General features: G+C 39.2%; 3 protein-coding genes across 3 annotated transcripts; all 3 read right to left on the bottom strand.

Moving 5' to 3' along the window:
• Nucleotides 1–273: 273 nt before the first annotated feature.
• On the bottom strand, nucleotides 274–4,582 carry LOC137946228 (polyadenylate-binding protein 2). Its single transcript, XM_068792444.1, has 10 exons — nucleotides 3,994–4,582; nucleotides 3,826–3,888; nucleotides 2,976–3,057; nucleotides 2,807–2,881; nucleotides 2,458–2,539; nucleotides 2,214–2,259; nucleotides 1,326–1,435; nucleotides 1,089–1,158; nucleotides 601–683; nucleotides 274–467 (listed from the first exon to the last, which is right to left on the bottom strand). Exons 1-10 carry the CDS (start codon nucleotides 4,408–4,410, stop codon nucleotides 437–439), a joined length of 1,059 nt encoding a protein of 352 aa, XP_068648545.1. The 5' UTR covers nucleotides 4,411–4,582; the 3' UTR covers nucleotides 274–436.
• A 305-nt stretch (nucleotides 4,583–4,887) lies between these two features.
• Nucleotides 4,888–7,435, bottom strand: LOC137945621 (inositol oxygenase 1-like). Its single transcript, XM_068791567.1, has 10 exons — nucleotides 7,317–7,435; nucleotides 6,918–7,020; nucleotides 6,447–6,528; nucleotides 6,147–6,351; nucleotides 5,948–6,060; nucleotides 5,725–5,847; nucleotides 5,566–5,635; nucleotides 5,413–5,491; nucleotides 5,247–5,328; nucleotides 4,888–5,161 (listed from the first exon to the last, which is right to left on the bottom strand). Exons 1-10 carry the CDS (start codon nucleotides 7,345–7,347, stop codon nucleotides 5,135–5,137), a joined length of 915 nt encoding a protein of 304 aa, XP_068647668.1. The 5' UTR covers nucleotides 7,348–7,435; the 3' UTR covers nucleotides 4,888–5,134.
• A 2,846-nt stretch (nucleotides 7,436–10,281) lies between these two features.
• Nucleotides 10,282–14,306, bottom strand: LOC137946223 (RNA polymerase sigma factor sigC). The gene is made up of 7 exons (XM_068792441.1): nucleotides 14,108–14,306; nucleotides 13,090–13,256; nucleotides 12,414–12,929; nucleotides 12,104–12,331; nucleotides 11,711–11,851; nucleotides 11,376–11,576; nucleotides 10,282–10,687 (listed from the first exon to the last, which is right to left on the bottom strand). The coding sequence occupies exons 1-7, from the start codon at nucleotides 14,208–14,210 to the stop codon at nucleotides 10,406–10,408; spliced, it is 1,638 nt and encodes a 545-aa protein (XP_068648542.1). The 5' UTR covers nucleotides 14,211–14,306; the 3' UTR covers nucleotides 10,282–10,405.
• Between the last annotated feature and the right edge of the window lie 3,351 nt (nucleotides 14,307–17,657).

Raw genomic sequence — 17,657 nt, 5'->3', positions numbered from 1 at the left:
TGGCATTTGTGGTATCTGACCCGAGCTTCGTTTCAACTGCCCCGCTGTTTTTTGTGTACGCAGGCCTAGAGGGGATTTGCCGAGTTGGTCGATACTTCACATCAAACATAAACTTGGTTTGGGTTTGTAGGCTCTGAAGAGCAAATCATGAAAGCCATTGTAAGTAGATTTGTGCCTCATTACCTTACTTCAGAACTATAAGTCGGTCCTCAAAACAGAAGGGATTGTGAGTTTGCTAGTGACCATTATTGGAGTAGAGGACAAATACTCAACTGGAAGAATAGTGAAATTTATGGCACCTGAAGGCAATATAAGAAATGAACAGACCATTACAAACAAAGGAGTTAAGAAAGTCTGTTAAACCATTCTAAACCATTCTAAGTATCATAAACAGAAATTCAGTTTGTTAACAGCTGCTTCAACAAGTCCTTCAGCTCTAGCGTTTTCTCATTTTCGATCTTGCATATCTGAAGAGTGTCACGTTAAGAAATAATAACCAAGATGATTTTAAAAGGACAGTGGCACTAATTCAAACTATGCAGAAAGAGGGCATGCAAAGTCAAGGTATAGCAACAATTCAAATTATCACAAAAAGGATACTCCATGTGCAAGCCCCCTCGATCAGATGATGGCAGCAAGCTACCGTGAAGGCTCTTCAGAGCTTCAGTGGCTTGATCAACTTCCTGCAACAAAAGCTTGTACCTTTTTTATTTGCTCAAGCCACACACACCAAAGCAAGTAGAAATTTCTCAGGTGAAAGACCTATGGGAAGGACAACCATCATCATCATCACCCACAAACTATGATAATGATAACTCTAATACTTTTAATGATAAATGTAATATCTGCTGCTCTGCGAGCTGCTTGCTATCACCTCGAAGTCATCTTAGTTAGACTCACAATTCGTAACAGTCAAACTCATAATAAAAAGGCATAAGGTGATAGAATATCAGAAAACATACAAGAATTATAAATGATCAAGATAGTAGTCAAATTAATAGTGGCAATCAAGAATTATCCCACTAAAGTATTAAGCATATTTTCTTCTCTAAGAGTTTACCAAGCTCCCATAGTGAACAGAATCATACCTCAAAATCTGCAAAGGCAACTGGCATTCCACCTCTGGCCCTCATCTTAAGCACAAGAAACCCAGGATATCTATCACCCAGAAAAGAAGTTACATGCCAAACCAAAGAACACACAAATACTGAGAAACAAAAACATGTGGAATTGTGAACAGTAATTGCTTCAATTTGATTACAAACCGTGCAAACAACAAAAACCAGGAAAAATAAAAAAGCAAAAGAGAATCTTGTTCAACTTACTGAGACATAACCTGTTTCAGTTCTTCTTCAGTGCAAGTTGGACCCAGATTTGCGATAAACAAAGTAGAACAAGGATGTAGTTCTGTAGTTGTAGGTTTCTCTGATTGCTCCTGCAATATCAGATATGAAAAATCTGACTACAATATATCCACCCATACAACAAGTAATGCTAAAAATAAAAATGAAACTTTAAACCAATGTTATAAAACCCAAACTGGCAAGTTAACTCGATCCAGTTGAACAAAGGTCAACCCGCGTTAACCACCAGTTTGACCTGACGATGATGTCATTTGACATCATATCTTCTTTCCCATGATCGCTAGGAGGGGATCACTAGGAGGGGGGGCGGGAGCCAACTTCAGAAGGGTGTCTCCCTCACTACCCTTCTGCAATAGGGGATCCTTTCTCATATTTGCAGTGAAAAGGAGACTTAGAAGGGCTGCCCCCCTCCCCCTCTATAAATGTACACAGGTCGATATACAGAGAGGGTGAAGGAAAGAGGAGCAGCTGCTCCTCTCTGTCACTTTTCGTGTCACCAGGACTGGATTTCTTGCTCTCCCCACCATTAACAATGAAGGATAACCCCCTAGCCAGTGCAAAAAGAGAGTCACCCTTATTTCTATGCTGCACAGGAAGAATTCTCCTGCACAATGAATAACCCAACTAACTGAGCAAGGTTAGCAAGTTCACCGGTTGAACTGGTCAACCACGTTTTGACTCATTTCCAGGATTTACTAAAACTTTGACGAGATGGAGGGACTGGGTCTGGTTGGATCCAGATCAACCAGCCAGTCCAGTCTGGGTTTGATAACAGTGCTTTAAACAGCACAAGAAACTACAATTCCTTTCTTCTGGAAAACCACAAATAAAATCATGTAATCAACTTACATTCAGACCAACTTGCTCACTATCCAGATTGCCACTAGAATCACCACTGCACATGGCAAGAGGAAAAAGACTTAAGTTAGCTTTCCTCATACAGATCATAAGAGTTCAACATTATGCTTCATATTATTTCAACTGCAAGGTGACTGCAGTATTTATAATGTGGGTCTGCTAACAGTAGTAGCAAGTATCACCTAACATATTAGCAAACAATTAACTTTTGTGTCTTTATGAAGTGCATCTGGACCTCTGTGTAGCAGCTAAAGCAGTATCCTTGTTGTTGGAATTAGGATTATCGGTGCCGGATGGGTCATCAGATCCACCATCTCCTGGACGTGCAAAATGTGCCAAAAACATGTGCAAGTGAGCTGTTGAATCAAATTCTTGTGACCAGTGTCTCATTAGTGAAACCCAGACTGCGCAATTCTCAAAAGCATACGTAAGGAAAAGAAACCCAAGATAGATATTGGTCTGAGTTTAACTTTGACATGTCTTAAAGGTATTAGAACAGAAAGAATTTCCAGACTCCACCATCCAATTATTCATAAGAATTTGTTTCATCAAAGTCCATATTAACTGATAGGTATGTTTCGTACCATCATTGCTCTCGGTTTCTTGAATGTCAATTGATGTTCTAAATCTTTTGTCAATTATCGCATATGCTCCAGTTCCTGTATGAAAGCATGTTCCAAGATAATTCAAACCAACAATAACATGAGAAGACAATTTGTGAATAACAAAAGAATGAAACTTCAATTCCAGTACCACGAGGCCTTTTTGTCCGGGAATTGGATCTGGCAAGCTCAACATGAAGTGTGGCCCCTGTCTCAGGGTCAAAGAGTCTACCCTGAATGATAATCATCACCAGTTATCATTCACTATCAGAAGAGTAGGAAAAAAATAAAAACAGAAAACAGAAGTGCAAATCATCCCAATAGCAAATATCCATGCAAAAAAAAGAGGGAGATCTAGTCTAGTCTTTTCCAGAACCTCAGCCCAGAACTTGAAGAACGAGCAGCACCTAACTTCCATAACAGAGTAACTCAGAGTGCTTCATATGCTATATGTAGAACTACCCGATATCAACCATATTGATTTTTTTATTTTTTTTTGAGAATATGACTATGTTGCTGTTGATCAGGGACGCCCCTTCAGATAATCATGTTACGATGATTTCTAGATAGGGTAAATGCAGATGGATTTAGTAACACTTTTTTTAGTTCTTTTTTGTGGTAAGAAGCGAGAACACATCAAGTGAAAATCTTGCAAATCTCAACAAGCTAGACAGCTATTAGATATTACTGAGAAATTTGGTATACTGATCCCAAGACAGGATCGGTTCCTTTCTCTACCATGATGAGCTATACCCAGGTATATTCCACCTATCTATCAGTTCCATCAATCCTGAACAGAATTTAAAAGGAAAATATCTTCAGAGGACTTGAATCCGGTAAAAGTTGTAAACGCTTTCGTAATTCATAAAAAAAAAAAAAAACGCGGCTTCTGATTACCAATATATCTCAAAGCTACAGAGAAAGTCAGTTCCGACATAGCAAGCACCATAACAAAAAGTAGCAACAAAATGAAGAATTGTTCAACTATCAGCGGTACTTACGTCTAGCTCTTTCAAAGCTACCATCGCCGTGTGGTGATTATAGAAAGTAGCAAACGCAACAACCTGCAGAAAGTTAATATCTTTTAATAAACAAGCTCAAACATTTCTCTCTTTTCCTTCAATGGAAACTCGAACAATTTCTTCCATTTAGGGAGGGGGGGTTCTGACCTGATTACCGCGACCGGTGTATTTAAGCTGGCATGACTCGAACCCTTGACGGCGGCGAAACAAGTTGTGGATTTCGCGAGCCTTGACGTCGTCGGGGAGGCCAGAAATGAAAAGTGTGTGGATATTTTGTTGCTCGGGATGAAGGAAAGACGCCGGATTCGATGGCGGCGGGTAATGAAAGTGGTGTTGCTGATGTAAGTAAAGTTGGCCGAAGGGGCGTTGAGCAGCAGCTGGCGAATGGGTAGCCTCGGCGCCGGGCGGTGGAAACGGGCCGACGGCGGAGGAGTGCATTGTTGGCTGAGGAGGAGGTAAATGCACAGCGGGGTTTGGGTGATAAATCTTGATGTCCATATTGGGTGCGAGGGTTTGAGCAGTAGGAGCCATCGTCGGCATGCTGAAGGCGTCCTTGGAGTCCATGCGAGAGGATCCAAGTCAGTCGCAGCCGACGGTTGTCTAGGATCTAGGAGCAATCATAATCGCAATTCCGATGGCCGGCAGGCAGCCACTGCATGGATAATTTTCCGGGCAACCTAACTTCGTGCTCAGCTCCTCCTACTGATCTAACTTAGATGCCATCAAAAACGATCTTTTCGGCGAAGAACATCAGTTCCGATCAAATGACCAACTGGGCTGCAAAAGATTGGGCCGAGCCAACCAACACAACTAAGAGAAACCCCCCCTATTTTGTTTATTTTGGAAACAGTGACCAACAGGAATAGATAATTTTCAAAATGACATTTACATTATTTATATAAATATTTCATATTTATCATCTTAACCTCAATTTTGGTAATCTAAGAGTGATTAGTTGCAATTTTGGCACCGTTCGTTTTTTTAAATTGTAGCAGTAAAATTCCGTCCCAAGTGCCATGGTTATGAAGTAGAGCAAATCAATTGATACAATAATTTCTGACCAGTTTTTTATTGAGCCACATGACTGAGAACAAGGAACTCCAAAAGGACGAATTTTTGTCAAACCAATTCTATAACAGACCAAGAAATCCCAAAACGAAGGACTAACATTATTTTTTTATAAGATCTCCTCATACAAACAATGGCATTCCAAAATCTAATTCTATCCGCTCCCATCCGATCTCAAAATGTTCATCAACTAAATCATGATCCTGCGTTTGGGCTGCAATCACCATCTAAGCTTTGAAGGGAAGTACTGCACCAACATTACAACAACAATGTTAGTATTGGATCTTGATGAAGTACGAGAAAAAAGAAAGCCCAGAAAGAGAGATTTTCACCTTTTCAATGAGAGATAAGTAGTATGGCTTCACTTTTTCGACATCAACCCTCACCTTGCTCTTGCTGTAGAGGTCATATTTGCTGTACAAACATCAAAACTCCATTAGGAAGTGAAGGGTGGTGTAGTTTAGGGGCAAATAACTGAATTCTGTAAATCAAAATTACTTGAATATGTGCAGCCATTTCAGATTCTCGGCATCCTCCTCGTTCATCAGGAATGTGTAAGCACCAGACCTGTGCAGGGCTGCACAGTAATGGAAAACATCATCAATAGATGTTTCAGATTGAAAGAAAAAAAACGCAGCGTTAAATACTTACGATAAAAGGAATGGTAACGGATGATGAAAAGCGCAGCAGATGGTAGAGTTGTTTTATTTTCCTTAGCAACCTGTAAGAAGCATAAAGTCAAACACTAAGAAGGTGTCCATGAAAGGCAAAGATCAAACAGATCGATGAGAAAGGGAATGAAGGGATTACCAGGTACATGTAGTCATCATGGCCCCAAGACATCATAACATTATTAAGTCCACAGCCTTCAGAGTAGATACCAAGCTTGCCGTTATAAGCAGGGTTGTGGTAGTCTGGGTTCTCCTTAAAGTACTTCATTGTTGCAGAGATAGAAAATCGAAGTTTAGATGATTTGTCTCGGATGACAACTTCAGAAAACTCTTCAAAAACGGGAAGAATTGGTAGATAATACCTTGTGATGAACGTTTGATTCATCGAAGGCACAACCAACAGGGAACGTGTCACCAACTACAGCCCATTGAGGAAGTGCTCCAAACTTTTGATGAAGAAGAACCTTCCCGAGGTCTGAAACAGAAACCGATTTTGAAAACATACGCGAATAGGGGGAAAAAAAGAAAGAAAAGAAAAGAAAAGAAAAGAACAGAGCGAACCGTGAATGAGGCCAGTGAGGTGGAGCCAATCCTCATCAGGGTAATCTTTCCTAATGGCCTCAGCCGTCTGCAACAAGTGCTCAATCTGGGGCTCGTCGAGGTCGGGATCACTCTCGTCGACGAACTCGTTCAGAAGCTCACAACATTCCCAGATGCTCATCTCCACCCTGTTCAGCTTCCCGTACTCTTCCCTCATTTTCTTCACCTGTAAAAACGCAAAGCAATCGATCGATTAAATCTCCATTTGGTAAAATCTCGTTGAGAATTTCGTTAAACACATAAACTGCAGATTTTACTCACAAATTCGACAGATTGATGGATGTGATTCGTCCGGTAGAACTCCTCCACACTATTCTTACGTTCGCTTTCCGCATCGTAATCCCTGTTAAAATTTACCGAAAACGAAATTAAATATACTCGAATATATTTTTGGAAAAAATACTGATAGTTAGACTGGGGGCCCGGCCCAGGGCCCTTTTCCGCCGTACGAGATATCGTACGGAACTAAATGACCAAAAAGGCCATAAAGGTGAAGGAAAATCTGGGGCGTGGAATTTGGGAACGAAGATACGGCTGACGCGTCAGCGTGATCCAATGGATGCTGATGAGGGTTGACTTTTGACCTTTAGATCTGACTAGATTCCAACAAACTATTAGGAATATGCGATCTCTATATCCAAAAATGCTTGGCGTATCTCCGCGGTATTTTCTCGTCAACGACTGGGTGCGACTCGTGGAAAGAACGAGCGAGGACACAAAAGAAACGCGAACCTGAAAGTGTGGCCGAACGAGTTTTTTTCCTGCACGACAAAGCCTTCATCCAGGGCTAGATCGTTCGACTCGTTATGGATCTTCTTCTCCACCACATCATCTCCTGCAAAAAGTCTCACCAATGATCAGCACGTAGCGCAAAAACTAAAATCTCTCTCCCCCATCCACATCATTTCGCATGTTGGGCGACGCCAAAGAGGAGGTTATCGCCATTAATGCGCAAAAACATGAAAAAAAAAAGTATTCTTGAAAGAAATCTGAAAGTAACTAGATAAACAAGAAGTTAAAAGAGAAACCCAGCAAAAGCATCTGGAAACCAAAAATCTCTTTTTGGAGGCGGAGACGTGAAAATTATAAAAAAGGAAGACATTTGTTTCATCAAAGGAAAGATGAAGTTACCGAGTTGAGGTTGCTCAATGACGATCGTCATCTTCCTCGGCGAAGCAAAAAAGAAAGAAGGACGAGGAGGGCGGAACACCGCAATACAGAAGCTGAGAAGAGTGGCTAGAGAAAGAGGATCTCAGTTTCTGTGCATGGAGGTATTCTACATGACGAAGGCTCTTTATAGGCGGGGGAAGGAGAGTGACGCGTACTTCTGGTAAAATACCGAAATTCTCCTTATTAATTTGGAATTCATAAATGGAAACAAAAAAAAAAACGTAAAGGGCTGCATCCAGCCCATCTCGTCTGCATCCACGCCACTTACTCGTTTTAGCCTTTCAGGGATGAAATGACATTTCTGCCCCCTAATGGTAGATTAAAAATATTTATATTATCTAATTTAGAATGAATGATATTGAATAAAAAAATTTACACAGACGTGAGGAAGTAGGTACAGAAGCGGGGGAAGCTGAGTCAGCTCTGCGTGGACGCATCGTTTTCCCGAGGTTTCAGGTTGACATTAACGCTTGGAGGCGGAAAAGAAGGCGAGGGGGTCCGCCTGACGGGGGCCTTGGCTGCGACCCAGTTCAACAAATTTCAGGTTTTCAAGCCACGTACCGGATTTGTCCGGCCGATGGCTGCCGACAAATGGACGCAACATGCGGCCACGTCGGTGCTTTCCGTGATTTTTCTCAATTCCGTGGACGAGAACATCTCGCTCAGGAGAGGCGGACGTACTGCCACCACCACGTGCTTTCGATGGTAAGGCTGTGTATTTATCAGTCTCTTTACGAACCCCTGACTGACAACGACAGCCAAAACGACAGAAAAAAATTGGTTTTTGAGGTTTTGTATCTCTTGTAACTGCTTGGAAACTGTTTTCCTTCCATTTTTATTGTTCAGGGCGATGAGGGATCGACGCTACCTCTTCTCTCCTATCTCTGTGGAGGAACATGTGAAAAGCAAACACTAAGGGAGAGTGAAACGGAAGAAGAGAAAAAAAAATCACAGAGAGAGAGAGAGAGAGTTCTAGCATTGGCGGGACGAAGAAGTTTGCTGAATAGCCATCACAGTTCAGCAAATATTTTCTTTCTAACTCACAAACATTAAACTCCTTAATCTGGAAGTGCCTTCGTTTACTTAACATAAAAAGAAGCATAATTATACAAACACTCGACCAAAGATGCCAGGCGAATCAAACATTAAGGAGATAGATACCTTAAGAACGTGCTTCTTTTTTTCATTTTGCTACGAGGGAGGACAACGGAACGGCGGTGAGTCTTCTTCAAAGAATTTTCCTAACCAGAACCGACAGTCATCACTCCGCATCGGTACAACCAGTTGATGAATTTCAGAACCTAACCTGCACAATTCTGCCGTCTGCTAAAAGTTGACATGGGGACCAATAGAAAGAAAGTATCACTCTTAAATGACTCAGAGAAGAGTACAGAAGGACGAGTAAAGAAAAGTGATCTATTTGCAAGTTGGGAGGTCCCGGAGACGATGACGACAGGTTCTGTCCATTACCCCCCTGCGAAAGTAAAAGAGAAAGTGATTCAACTAAATGATACAGCTTCCACCCACATCTGACAAACAATTACGACAGGTTCTGCTTGTTATATGCAAAGTGGATCATTTACCCAATCATTATTAAATTTACGACTTCTGTTTCCAGGGAAAAAATCTCTATCGAGAGTTCTGAATGGACACTTCCAGCAATGTTGCCAACATTAGGAACCCACTTGCTGTTTTCATAAAGGCGAGAGGGCTTTATGTAGCTGGCATTCATGTAGCCGTGTTCAGGGACAAATTTTACTGGATGATCGCTGCAATATTTGACTCCGCCGGAGCCCTGACACTCGGCCCGCCGTGAGCAGTATCATGGTAATTGATACCGAGCAAGAAAGAAGAGACTGACGCACAATCGGTACTTGTCCTTTACCAAAAGAAGCCACCGACTGCAAACTCTGACGTCGGCGGTGGTTCTCTGTTATCTCATCATCATTTATGCCTTTTTTTCATTTTTCTATCAGTCTTATTAGAATAACAGCAATGTCTTATCTTCTTTCTCTTCACCGTACTACCAAGATTTAGACACCAGATCGACGTATCATATACCTTACATATCAACTATAAAATTTTCCGACAGGCAACATCATCCCTACCCACCCTCCGTAGTACAAAACGGCAAAAGCACATACTTCCAAATCTCAGAGAGATCTTGCTCCATTTAATGGATATATATCACCATCTTGTCATCAATTATGTCTCCATCGCTATGTAACTCGCATATCTGATCAAATTACCCAGTTCAAAACACCTACCTACTCTTCTTCCCACCCCCACCTACCTACTTCCCCGCACATTCGCTTTACTCAACTAACACCTATGGATCCCCAATGAAGCCACACCAGGCGCTGAGTTTCAGTCTCTGGGGAGGGGATGTGCTTCAAAAGTTTTAGCAAATCATCTACGTCCATATTTCTAAGCTTGTCTCAAACACTCGATCAGCCTTCGTTAATGGCGGACAAATATCAAATAATACTCTCCTTGACATGAAATTCTTACTGCCTTTCAAAGAAAAAGGCAAGAAAGCAATTTTTTCTGAGTAAAACTCAACTTTCAGAAAGTTTTCAACTCCTTAGCTGCCTCTTCATAAAAGTAGTCCTTCGGGCGTACGATCTCTCTAATCACTAGCAAAATCTCCTTTCCATATACAGAAAGAGAGGGACTTGCAGAGGGAGTTGCGATAAGCGATCTCTTTCATATGACTGGCGTTTCATTTATTTGACGAAGAATTACCACAAGTTCTGTTTGTTATAAGCAAGGATATTTTTATCAATCATTATGAATTTATGACTTTTTGTGAGCAAATTCTCTATCACTCTATGGTCAATTGGATAGATACTTCGGCAATGTTGGCAGCGTCTTTGTCATCCATCACCCCAGCAGGCAACAACCTATATGTAGCAAAACTCGGAAACGTTTTATTTATGTTCAATAGTATCTACAAAAAGTTTAACCCAATTCTGAGTCACTACAGTTGGAATCGATCTCTCAAATCTAATTCCATCAAATGAATTTGACTGCCCACTGGTTCTACATATCTATAACTCTATAAAGTGCTTTAATCTCTTCTGTATATCTCCTTGCCTCAACTTAATCAGGGCGGCTCTCTCTATCTTTCTTATCCATTCCTTACTGACACCAAAAAGACTTCCTATCTCCCCAAGTGATTTGCATCTACCATCCCCAAGCCCATACCTTAGCATCAGCACTTGCTTCTCCCTAGGCTGAAGCCCTTCCAGTAGCTCATATATCTCTTTTATCATGTGCTGCCTCATTACAATCTCTTCAGGAATGCTTACCGATGCATCGGGTGTTATTTCCTGCGGGCACATATAAGCCTATCATGAGAAAAGTTTTCACACAAGGTGAATGTCAGTAGTTCAGTTGAATGTGGAAAGCAACACAGGTGAATGCGTATCGGAAATTAGCAAGTCACCACAACCAGTTAAAGCCCTTATTGTTCATAGGCAGTTTATCTCCAGGGGATGATGCCCTTGTTCCCACCAATTTCAATATTGCCAATGAAAACTTGAGAACTGGCAAATTTGACTCAAGTTTCCGATTTTTGTTTGTTTTTGTTGAGGGGCTAATAGGCCACTGCCCAAGCTATCACACCCATCATCCGGTTCACTGAAAATAATATTGTTTTGTTCCTCTCAGCTTTGTTGAATCTGTGACTGAAGGCCAACTCCAGACCGGCTTTGATTATGTTTTTGCCACTCATTTAACAGTAATATTCAACTGTAATGTGCTTAAAGATGGTGGGAAAAAGATTATTATATATATATATATATATATATATATATATGTAACCGAACTAATGAAGTTTGAGCTGATAAAGAGATCTTGGCGTATTCAAAACAAAGCTTACACCATCATGTCACCAGTTAGAAGATCAAATAGAGCTCGATATTGGATAATAAGATTAAAATAGTGGGACACACAATAATTTTCTTAGATGTAATAAGGTAGATAAATAAAAACAATTAGAGAAAAGATGATTCATACCATAAATTTTGCACCTGTGTCATCTCCCACTTTCTGCTCAATAGATCCAACAACTCGCAAGTACTTGCAAGCTAATCTGATATTAGCTATTGAAATACCAGTAAACTTGGCGATTTCTTCATCTTGAGGGGGTCTTTTGTGGAGATTATACAACACCTTCCGTGCTTTCTTTGTTGTAATCATTGCATTATTGAATAGCCGCTGCAAAAATAAAAACACATTCATCAACTAACTGCATGGATATCTTGAACAAGACAATATTGACAAGAACATAGACCAACAAGGAACCACAAAACAAGGATCATGAGCTACTATGAAGACAAAAAAGTCCTTACAGTCATTTGTATCCCTCTAGAATGCCTGGCTAGAAAAGTTGATATTGATCTGCGGATCCAATACTGCGCATAGGTGGAAAATTGGTAGCCCTTTGTCGGATCAAACCTCTCTGCTCCTTGAAGAACGCCAATATTCCCTGCCTGCTTATGAATCAAGAATGTAAAATGAGGCCATAACTACCAAAATGTAGGTCAAAACCATTCCTAGAAAATTGTACACTGCTTAAGCACCCAAAGTGGCAGAAGCCCATGGGCAGACAAAAAATAACTCCTACCATCACTAGCACCTTCATGTTCATTGTGGGCATTTAGTAGTTATCCCACTCTAGAGCCACAAAAAGGGTTAAAACTGTGTTTCAGGTTGCAGGAAACCATTATTTATTATGATAATACCTGAACTAAATCTTCGCTGCTGATTCCTTGTCCACGATAGTTTCTGGCAATGTATTGAACTAAAGATCGAGCGCTTTTCAGAAGTCTATCTCTGCATTCCCATCCACAAGACAACCGCTGTTGCAGTTCCTTTTCACTGATTCCAACAGCATCAGCCCACCCCTTAAAGCTTACCATTTCAATTCTTTCTTCCAAACTTGTCCGTATTCTCTCCAAATTTGCAACATCCTATTACACAATTCAGAAGCTCAGGAGTTTTACCACTAAAGTGACTGTGGTCACTTCAAATAATTAGCAGCCGAATTTTTACCTTTACCCCTTTGGACATTTCTGACTCACTTCTAGCAATTGGAAGTCTTCTGCTACTTGGGCTTGACAATTTTGACAAGGTGATGTTAATGTTATGAACTGTCCTTGTGGATGAAGACGAAATAGGTTTCTTGGAAGCTTTTGACAATGCCTTTTTTCTCTTAAACTTTCTCTCCATGCTTTTTACAGAGCGAACAATTCCTTTGTCTCTGTTATCACTTCTGCTGCGTACAGGGGAGTCGTTAGCTACCCCAGCAACTGAAGCTGCTGTAGATACATCTCTCGGGGTCTTAATGGTCTTGGATAGACATGCATAAAATATGCTAAGAGCTCCAAGCCTGTCTATCTGTGTGAGTATATCTCTTTCCAGCCTTAACAAGTTTGAATTGTCAATGGACTGTTCTATTTGTGCTAGGTTTTCCATTAAGAGTGTATAGAGATAGGTATTATTTTCTGGATGACTCGCAAGATATGTAGACGAAACCTCCACAAAGGATCCTGTCTTCTCTATGCTCATCTGACATAATAAAAATCACAGGAAAAAACTTTTGTTCTTATCACTCCACTAAAAATATGTAAATGGAGGAGATATACTGAGGTAGAAAGACTCTGGGTGTTAAAAGTAACCAAAGAAAATTAAAATTTACCAAGAATTTCATTTATGCTACAGAAAATACCTTCACCACTCCTTTCGATGAATCGTTCCTCTCGAGGCTTTCCAAAGTTCCAAATGAACATGTGTGAGGTTTGAGAGCATCTTTATGACAAATTTCATATTCTTCAGGAAAGATAGACAAGGTAGACACTGTAGCTGAATCAAATGAAGCCGCTTCCCTGCTCCTCACTGCATTGTGAAATAGGTAAAAGCCATAAATCAGAAGAGAAATTAGACACTATAAATCCATCCAACAAGTAGATTCAGAATAAAAACTTTATCTAAAGACTGTTGGTGAGAACAACATCCCAAGTCCCACCACATAAAGGTGATCTGCAAAAGCAAATGTATATAACAAAATCCAGAAATTGAGTAAATTGTGACAAATAAATAAAAGATACACTCAAAAACAGGACTTTGGTAAATTAAGAGGGGTAGAAAATCCTTGAGTCCTATATTGGGCAAATGTAACCTAGTATCACTCCCAATGGTTGCAGAGCGCCACAGGCAATGTATTCACAAATCAACCATTTATATTAGACCTGAACTCTGGAGAATCAGTGACATCTTCCACATCCAACAAAAGCTTTATAAGTAAAAGAGATGCCCAGATCACTCTTCCAGTTTTGTGGTGAAAGAAGTTCGATTTTGAACAGAAAGGTGATAGATGTCTGAGATGATGAGTCAGGAATTCCCTCAACGATACAACGAATTGGCTGCTCAATACCCATTGATTTTCTGTGTCCTCAAATTCGTATGGTTTCTGTATAGTTTTTAGCTGTTATCTCTAGGGACAGAAATGGTTCGCCCTCTTTCCGCTTCATTAACTTCAATTTCGACAAAAAAAAAAAAAAAAAGTTTGTTCGGGAAACCATAAACCACGATAAACTGAAACTTTTGATGACATTCAGCAGCCAATAATTCCCTTTAGGTAAGCATCTCACTCAAAAGAAACACAGGTTTTTTTTATAGATAATTAACAAAATCAGCGAAAGCAGAAAGCAGCCAAGAAAGGTAAAACAAGTTCAATTGAAACCTACAGGAAGAAGATGACGATTGTTGAAGTCGGGTCGTGGAACTGGATATGGGCGGGGATCGGACGGGAAGGACCCACTTCCACTGGAGAAAGAAGCGAATTCCCATGGAAATGGCTCGATGGCGAGCAGGAGGAGAAGCATGTTATTTTCAAAAGGTGGTTGTGGTGGAAAGGAACGGATAAATTGAAGGCTCCCACCACGCCACTGGTTTCCCATCTGGAGTCTACTCCCTAAAATGAGTGACTCAAGAATGAAGACCGCTTCTTTTATCTAAAATTTCTAGTTTCTACTCCTACACAAGGCAGTTTTGCTCTGTCAGTCCGTCTATTGTCTCGACTCGTTTTTCTCGGCCGCTCTCCCACCTCGGACGACTCACTATGAGTGACTCACCTCTCATTTCATGACATTAGCGTTCTTAAGCCCAAGCACTGAGGGGTTAGTTCACAATGAACTTAAATTGAAGTGAATAATTGAATTGAACTTAAATGAATTGATTCAACCTCAACTCATCCTTAGGTGTTAGTGTAGAAGAGTTTCAGTGTACTAGAAACAAATTCCAGTATTAGTGCCCTCGAATGAAAAGTATGATATAAACAAGAGAATGAGTAACCTTTTATAATATACTTAAATAGAATATATACCTAAATAGATAATTAACCAAAATAAATATGGTTACTATACTTATAAGTGATTTAACGTGTAGTATTAAAATATGTTAATATCCTAATTTAAAAAAGTATATTATATTACTTAATGATTATAGTTTATTATTAATTAATACAATTATTACGCGTGACTAGAATAAATTATTAAAATTTTATAAAAAAGTAAAAAATAACAGAATCGCATATAATAAATAAATAAATTATTTTTTAATAACATAAAAAATATTTTAACATTAAAACTCACTAATTTAATATAGTAATAATAATATATATATATATATATATATAATATTTATCAATAACATAATATATTTTTTATGTATTAATAATTAATAATATATTGTCACAAAATTTAAAACCATTGGTTTAATTAATTATAGCAGCGGGATAATTAAACCAAAACAATTTATCAAATATTTTATTTAAAAAATATTTTAATTATGACTATTAAATAACTAATATAATATAGTAATTATAAAATAAATATATTAAATAAATAAAAATAATTATTTTATAAAAAAAAAATATAAATTATTATTCTTATTACGATGGTTTAATTTTTCCTTAACTTAGAGTTTAGAGTTTAGGGTTTGGGGGGGGGGGGGGGGGGGAAGGGCAGAGAGGGAGGCCGAGAGGCTCTGCAATAGAGGTCGCCCTCCCATACTTTGTGACGGAGGACGAGCGAGAGAGGAGAGGGAGGCCGACAGGAGGGAGGGAGATTACCCCGAAGGATCGCTGGGGGAAGAGCAACACTCGATATGCGATTCAATTGGTTGATTTGCAAAATAGGTGCATCAGATAATGAAACGGTGTAATCTCACTTCAATGTAATTTTTTCTACATTAATGCCATTATTTGATGAATTAGGTAACGCAGGAGGAAGAGGTTTTCCCCTCTATTCTTTTTTTTTTTTTTTTTTTTTTGACAAAGGAGGGGTTTGTCCTTCCTATCACATAAGTGCCAAAAAAGACCCACCCTAATAGTTTGTTTGGAACCTATGGAAAAGAAAAAAAATGAGAATTTTATTATTATTATTTCCAAAAATATTTAATAAAAATGAAATAATAAGGTCCGTTTGGAACCTATAGAAAAGAAAAGGGGAAATAAAATTATTTTCTATTGTTTAGTAGCAGAGAATCATTGAGATAAAAGAAAAAGAGAGAATTAATAAATTTTCTCTCGCAAAATGATAGAATTTGGGGAAAAAAGAAAAAAACTGGAAATTTGAGAGAAAATCAAAATTTAAATACTACTAATTTTCTTTTTTTTTTTACTTGTATCCGAATAAGATAAACTATATTTCTTTTCCATGGGTATCCAAACAAGAAAAAAAAAAACTTATTTTCTATTTATCTTTTTCTTTTCTTTTTCTCTCTAGTTTGTGTTCCAAAGAGGATGGAAAGTGCTTACCTAAGGACCGTAATTCAATTTGGATTGCTTTCTTTCTAGGAATTTTTGTTTGGGGATATAAAATTATATGTTAAATTTATTACAAATAAAAAACTCTACATTAAATATTTATATTTATATTTTTAATTAAAAAAGTGATTAGTTAAAGAGTTGACATTTGGCATAGATACTATTTAATCAAAATAAATAATTATCATAGTTGTATCTCTAATCATATAGTCATGTAGTTGAATTTGATCATATTATTAAAAATAAATTTAAATTAACAATATAGAAATAAATTAAATATTAGTATACAATAATTATTAAATTAGATCAAAATATTTTTTTAATAAATAAATAAAATAATTTTACTGTTATTTACTGTCATCCAAATATTACACAAGTTCCGACTCTTATGACGCCACGAGGGCCCCTGTTCGCGATTCTCGCCTACTACGTGATACGTGTCAACAGTAAACCAAATGCATATCCGTAATCCGTGACTTCAACAACCAGGGAGACGGAAGTACCCTCAAGGGGTAAACGTGGGAAGGTTAGATCCGTAATTCCGTCTTATATTTTATCGAATTTATAAAAAGAATCCTGTTTTCTGTTAAACTCTTCAAAAAGCCCTTCTTTGTCCGCAAAAACATTTGCTAGGTGCGTTTCTCCCAATGATTGAATTGTCCTTAGAATTGTCCTTCTAAAATGATTGTCTCACGTCAGCGTTTGACCGAGAGAGAAGAAGACAGAACCCCGCCGTTTTCATTAAAAAGGACACGTCCCGAATTCTTTCTTTTCTCTTTCCAAGGAGAGGGCTCGTGCTGCGCTTTTTTACTTCCAAGGACAGTTTCAATCAAATACTGCCACCATGTGACCGTGCGAGTTAGGTGGGACCACGTCCCACTAGGCACCGGCCACTTGAGAAGAAATACGAACCCCAATTTATTTCGTTTGACTCGTACGGTTCCTCGGATCCTCGCTTTACGGAACGGCTCCCTCTATAAGTTCAGCGGAGGGTACGATGCCACGTGATTTCCTTGAAGCGATCGTACGGTTGTACCTTCGAACAGTTCCCGAGTTGGAAAAGGATATACTCGGGTGAGAAGATATTTTAGGCTGTTAGAGCATGCAAGCGTGCAAACCGCCACCTCTCTCTCTTCTCTCGCACCGACACCGGGTATCCCCGGTAAAAAAGGTGACGTGCCAGCTCGAAAAAGCCGCGTAGCAGAGGTACCGCCAAACTTGGCAGAATCCGCCTGGATCCACGTCAGTCTTTTGTCGGATGTGACTGAATTCTCTACCTCGGTCCTCCACGCCTCTCCCTGAATTTGTTTTTTGCTAATTACTGACGTGTAATTCAATTCTGAGGATTAAGTCATCTCCGCTCCGCTCGTTTACACCAAACGTCTCTGACAATTTAATTTACCATAATGCCCTCCTTCCTCAAAGACGAATTAAATCTCTATCCGAGAGTAAACAAATACCGACTTTCG

The sequence above is a fragment of the Aristolochia californica genome, unplaced genomic scaffold, assembly GCF_029961685.1.
Source record: "Aristolochia californica isolate CCGP_79_NKW_82.1479 unplaced genomic scaffold, dmAriCali1.0.hap1 SCAF_12, whole genome shotgun sequence".
In the NCBI taxonomy this organism is placed as follows: Eukaryota; Viridiplantae; Streptophyta; class Magnoliopsida; order Piperales; family Aristolochiaceae; genus Aristolochia; species Aristolochia californica.
The sequence above is the reverse complement of the archived record's forward strand: the minus strand, read 5'-3'. Positions and strand labels throughout refer to the sequence as shown.

Excerpts from the sequence above, each read along its gene's own strand:
- LOC137946228 (XM_068792444.1), bottom strand. The coding sequence starts at position 4,410 with ATGGACTCCAAGGACGCCTTCAGCATGCCGACGATGGCTCCTACTGCT. Across the intron at positions 2,540-2,806 it reads AGAAACCGAGAGCAATGATG|GAGATGGTGGATCTGATGAC; the intron begins GTACGAAACATA and ends TTGCACGTCCAG. Across the intron at positions 684-1,088 it reads TTGCCTTTGCAGATTTTGAG|GAAGTTGATCAAGCCACTGA; the intron begins GTATGATTCTGT and ends CTTTTGTTGCAG.
- LOC137946223 (XM_068792441.1), bottom strand. The coding sequence starts at position 14,210 with ATGGGAATTCGCTTCTTTCTCCAGTGGAAGTGGGTCCTTCCCGTCCGA. Across the intron at positions 12,332-12,413 it reads AAATGTCCAAAGGGGTAAAG|GATGTTGCAAATTTGGAGAG; the intron begins GTAAAAATTCGG and ends ATTGTGTAATAG. Across the intron at positions 11,852-12,103 it reads GCAGCGAAGATTTAGTTCAG|GCAGGGAATATTGGCGTTCT; the intron begins GTATTATCATAA and ends ATTCATAAGCAG.
- LOC137945621 (XM_068791567.1), bottom strand. The coding sequence starts at position 7,347 with ATGACGATCGTCATTGAGCAACCTCAACTCG. Across the intron at positions 7,021-7,316 it reads CATTGAGCAACCTCAACTCG|GAGATGATGTGGTGGAGAAG; the intron begins GTAACTTCATCT and ends GACTTTTTGCAG. Across the intron at positions 5,329-5,412 it reads AAATGGCTGCACATATTCAA|CAAATATGACCTCTACAGCA; the intron begins GTAATTTTGATT and ends ATGTTTGTACAG.